At 41.9% G+C, this 4,630-nt stretch overlaps 1 protein-coding gene across 3 annotated transcripts in view; it reads left to right on the forward strand.

The window, feature by feature from the left end:
• LOC104985983 (prostaglandin F synthase 1-like) overlaps positions 1–4,630 on the forward strand; it is a 15,650-nt gene that overhangs the window by 3,808 nt on the left and 7,212 nt on the right. For all 3 annotated transcript variants that reach the window (XM_010836384.1, XM_010836382.1, XM_010836383.1), the window contains 4 exons: positions 1,991–2,158; positions 2,447–2,563; positions 3,805–3,882; positions 4,291–4,413. In XM_010836384.1, the coding sequence (XP_010834686.1) occupies positions 1,991–2,158; positions 2,447–2,563; positions 3,805–3,882; positions 4,291–4,413 (486 nt within the window). The remainder of the gene's footprint in view (positions 1–1,990; positions 2,159–2,446; positions 2,564–3,804; positions 3,883–4,290; positions 4,414–4,630) is intronic.

Here is a 4,630-nt window from a genome sequence, read left to right on the forward strand (position 1 = left end):
GGACTCTCAGGAGTCTTCTCCAACACCGCAGTTCAAAAGCATCAATTTTTCAGTGCTCAGCTTTCTTCACAGTCCAACTCTCACATCCATACATGACCACTGGAAAAACCATAGCCTTGACTAGATGGACCTTTGTTGGCAAAGTAATGTCTCTGCTTTTCAATACGCTATCTAGGTTGGTCATAACTTTCCTTCCAAGGAGTAAGTGTCTTTTAATTTCATGGCTGCAATCACCATCTGCAGTGATTTTGGAGCCCCAAAAAATAAAGTCTGACACTGTTTCCACTGTTTCCCCATCTATTTCCCATGAAGTGATAGGACCAGATGCCATGATCTCCATTTTCTGAATGTTGAGCTTTAAGCCAACTTTTTCACTCTCCTCTTTAACTTTCATCAAGAGGCTTTTTAGTTCCTCTTTACTTTCTGCCATAAGGGTGGTGTCATCTGCATATCTGAGGTTATTGATATTTCTCCAGGCAATCTTGATTTCAGCTTGTGCTTTTTCCAGCCCAGCATTTCTCATGATGTCCTCTGTGTGTAAGTTAAATAAGCAGGGTGACAATATTACAAACACCCAAAAAAATTAGGTGTGTGAGGTGATGGAACTGTTACCTAGGTTGATTTTGGTAATTCATTAAGAGTGGATACTTACATTGGTAAGAATAATCATGGGAAATGGTAACTGATTGAAGTTCAAGCTTGAATGAAGCTCAAACCGGGAGAAAGATCAATAACTTCAGAATGGAGATGACACCACCCTAATGGCAGAAAGGAAGAGGAGCTAGAGAATCTCTTGATGAAGGTGAAAGAGGGAGTGAAAAGCTGACTTAAAATTGAACATTCAAATCCTAAGATCATGTCATTCAGTCCCATCGCTTCATGGCAAATAAATGGGGGAGAAATGGGAACAGTGGCAGACTTTATTTTCTTGGACTTCAAATCATTGTAGATGGTGACTGTAGCCAGGAAATTAAAAGATAATTGCTCCTCAGAAGAAAAGCTACGAGAAACCTAGACATCGTCTTAAGCAGAGACATTGGCTTGTGGACAAAGGTCCACATAGTCAAAGCCATGGTTTTTCCATTCGTTATGTATGGATGTGAGAGTTGGACCATAAAAGGCTATGCACGGAAGAATTGATGCTTTTGAACTGTGGTGTTTGAGAAGTCTTGAGAATGCCTTGGACAGCAAGGAGATCAAACCAGTCAGTCCTAAAGGAAATCAACCCTGAGTATTCCTTGGAAGGACTGATGCTGAAGCTGAAGCTCCAATACTTTGGCCACACAATACGAAGAGCCAACTTATTGGAAAAGACCCTGATTCTGGAAAAGACTGAAGGCACGAGAAGAAGGAGGCAACAGAGGGTGAGATAGCTGGGTGGCATCATTGATACAACAGACATGAGTTTGAGCAAACTGCAGGAGATAATGAAATATGGGGAAACCTGGAGTGCTGCAGTCCATGGGGTCAGAAAGAATTGAACAGGACTGAGTGAATGAACAAAAACAGCGACTTATATGAGAACATCTCTTTGTACACCTTGATTGCATACAGTTTTTATGTGGTGTATTCTTTGTGGCCTCACTGGTAGACAGAGGTCTTAGAAGCAATTACCTTGTTTCTTGATGCTTTTACCAGGCACTTTACACCTTTATTGAATTATCTTCAAAGATCTCACAGTATAAATCCTATCCTGACTGCAATGTTATCCTGAGTCCTTTCGGTTCTACCAGCGAATCAGTGAACCTGCAGGTGGTCTTGAGGTCTCTGATGCCCATAATCAACCATGATCACTTCAAGATGAATGGTTCCTGGGTGTCCACTAAATCACTCACCAGGAATATTCAGGGAAATCTTCAAGCCTTCATCACCACACATACAGAACTAACCAAAGGCACAAAGAAAAGTTGATGTTGGGAAGATGAAAGCTTTTGCATAGCAATCTCTTAATCATGTGGATATCCAACTTCTCCCTTTGTTGCTTATGTAGGTCGCTAAGAGGGATGCTCTGGAATTCACCCCATTTGCTATAGAGGTTGGGTTCCGCCATATTGACTGTGCTCATGCTTACCAAAATGAAGAGCAGATAGGTCAGGCCATTCGAAGCAAGATGGCAGATGGCACTGTGAAGAGAGAAGACATATTCTGCACTTCAAAGGTACTGTGTGTGTTGTGTGTGTGCACATGTGTGCAAGTGATTGTGCCCAGGTGACAATTATATAATAGGATCCTTTTGTGAAGAGTTGCTTGGTGAACTATGCTTATTGGTAAATTCCTAAAGTATTAGAGTTCCCTGGTGGTTCAATGCTTAAGACTTGATACTTTAATGCCATGTGCCCTGATTTGATCCTTGGTTGGGGAAGTAATATCAGACAAGCCTTGCAGTAAAGCCAAATAAGTTACCTAAAGTATTCTTAATACAACTTTTATTCTTTAACCTCTGCAGCTTTGGTGCACATCCTTTCGACCAGAGTTGGTCCGACCAGCCTTGGAAAAGTCACTGAAAAGTCTTCAACTGGACTATGTCGATCTCTATATTATGCATTATCCGCTGGCTCTGAAGGTTAGAAATTCGTGTGATCACATCAGTGTTACATCTTGTGTTAGAATGTGCATTAACTCGCATGGATGGTTAAATTAAGATTTTTCTTAGTAGGTTGAAGGGATGATTACACTAGAGTAGAATCCTCCAAATAATCATTTGTGATCATCTTTTTACTGAGTTTCTTTGAATCCCTTACATACCTTCCAGAGAAAGGAGTTAATAATCTGAGACTCTCTGCTAGAAAAACTTGAGGAAATAGAACTAGGTGAGTTCTGCACACAGTCCTTGTTATGACTCCTGAGTGTCTGGGGATTTCATGAACCAAGAGTTTGGTGCAGCCGTGGTGAGCATGACACTGCTTTACATTGAACATGATGAGTTTCTCTTGTCTTTCACCCTTTCAAGTTGAGCATATTTGGTGGTGCTCCTTCTGAGTGCATCTGATCCTTGTACCTATACAGGGACTTGGGATAACTTTCCTGCACTCTCCCTAGTCTTCAGATGAGGTTTGTAGACTGCACTTATCCATTAATAAAGGTTTACTTAGAACACTTGATTTCAAGTCACAGAAATCAACTCAAACCATCCAATGCAAAATAGCTTAGTGGTCTACACAGATGGCAAGTTCCAGCCACAGACAGAAATGATGGTGGCAGTACTCTATAGATGTGTCTCCTTTTCCTATCCCTTATAAGGGCACTACTCATGGTTTACTTTATTTTTACTGAACATTTTCCATTGGTGGGAAATTTGACCTTGGGGCAGCTCAAGGCTCATGGTCATGAACATATGAGAACATGTCTGGGTCTTCCACATTCCATATCAACCTAATGAGATCCCTGCTGTCCTAGGGCACCTGATTCTCAGAGGGAAAAGAGAGTCTGATTATCTAGACCAGGTCAAGATAGCAAATTTTATTCTGGAAATAAAGTCATGTAACTTACTGCCATTCCCATCTCATAGAGGCATTTGGAAGCAGGCAAGTACAAGAACAGACAAAATTCACAGAAGTCACAGGAAGTCCCTTTTAGGACCTAGAAAAATTGTACTTATTACAACATATATTAAATATAAGAGATTAGAATAAGTCTCTCTCCTAAAGACATTGGCTATATACACAAATCATTTTGCAAATATTTTCTAGTATCTGGAAAATTTTAAACTTACCTCATGGAGGTTTAATCCCTGGTGCCAGGCAGCCTTGCTAAATGTGGAGAAATTATTTTGTGACATCTCTAAAATGACTGCTTCTATTCTAGCCAGGGGAGGAATTATATCCAAAAGATGAAAATGGAAAACTGATAGCTGACTCAGTGGATTTCTGTCTCACATGGGAGGTGAGTATGAGGAGTAGAGAGACTGGGGAGGAGCCAGGAGAGTGGGAACTTCCTTCATTTTTTCCACCTGTGAGAATGCGCCGTGGACCATCAGACTCAGCAGTTCATGAATCTAAGGGCTGGGATGCTGGGTTTGTGGGGAGGAAGCCATTGCTGTAATGTTTACAGAGAGGAATGGAGGAGGAGAATATGGGACAGTGCAGACAGGCATCTCTTTCCTTCCATATGATATGTCTTCTCCAGGGTTCAAGGAGCAAACAATATTTCTTTTTATATCATGTCTTCTTCCTCTCTTTCCTTCTTGATAATCAATGCAATTCTTGATGGATGACAGTGATTACTGATGTTTTTCAGCATTTATTCTTGCTCTATCATTCCATGTAATTGTTCACCACCCCTCCCTCCCAGGCCCTGGAGAAGTGCAAGGACGCAGGGCTGGCCAAATCCATCGGGGTGTCCAACTTCAACCACAAGCAGCTGGAGAAGATCCTGAACAAGCCGGGGCTCAAGTACAAGCCTGTCTGCAACCAGGTGAGCAGCTCAGCTTCTCCCTCTCCTGCTCTCCAGAACCTCCTTCTTGCCCTGGGGCCTGATGTCTGTCTGTCCTCCCCTCCTGTTCACCTGACCATTGTGGACAGGAGATTCTAAACAGCTGAGTTCCTGTCTGCATGGTGTATATAAAATCCAAAATGGTATCTCTGTCTGTAAATCTGGGCGGAAAAGTGCAGAGATCTTCCCGGTAGAACGC

The sequence above is a fragment of the Bison bison genome, unplaced genomic scaffold (assembly GCF_000754665.1).
Source record: "Bison bison bison isolate TAMUID 2011002044 unplaced genomic scaffold, Bison_UMD1.0 scf7180017864063, whole genome shotgun sequence".
Lineage (NCBI taxonomy): Eukaryota > Metazoa > Chordata > Mammalia > Artiodactyla > Bovidae > Bison > Bison bison.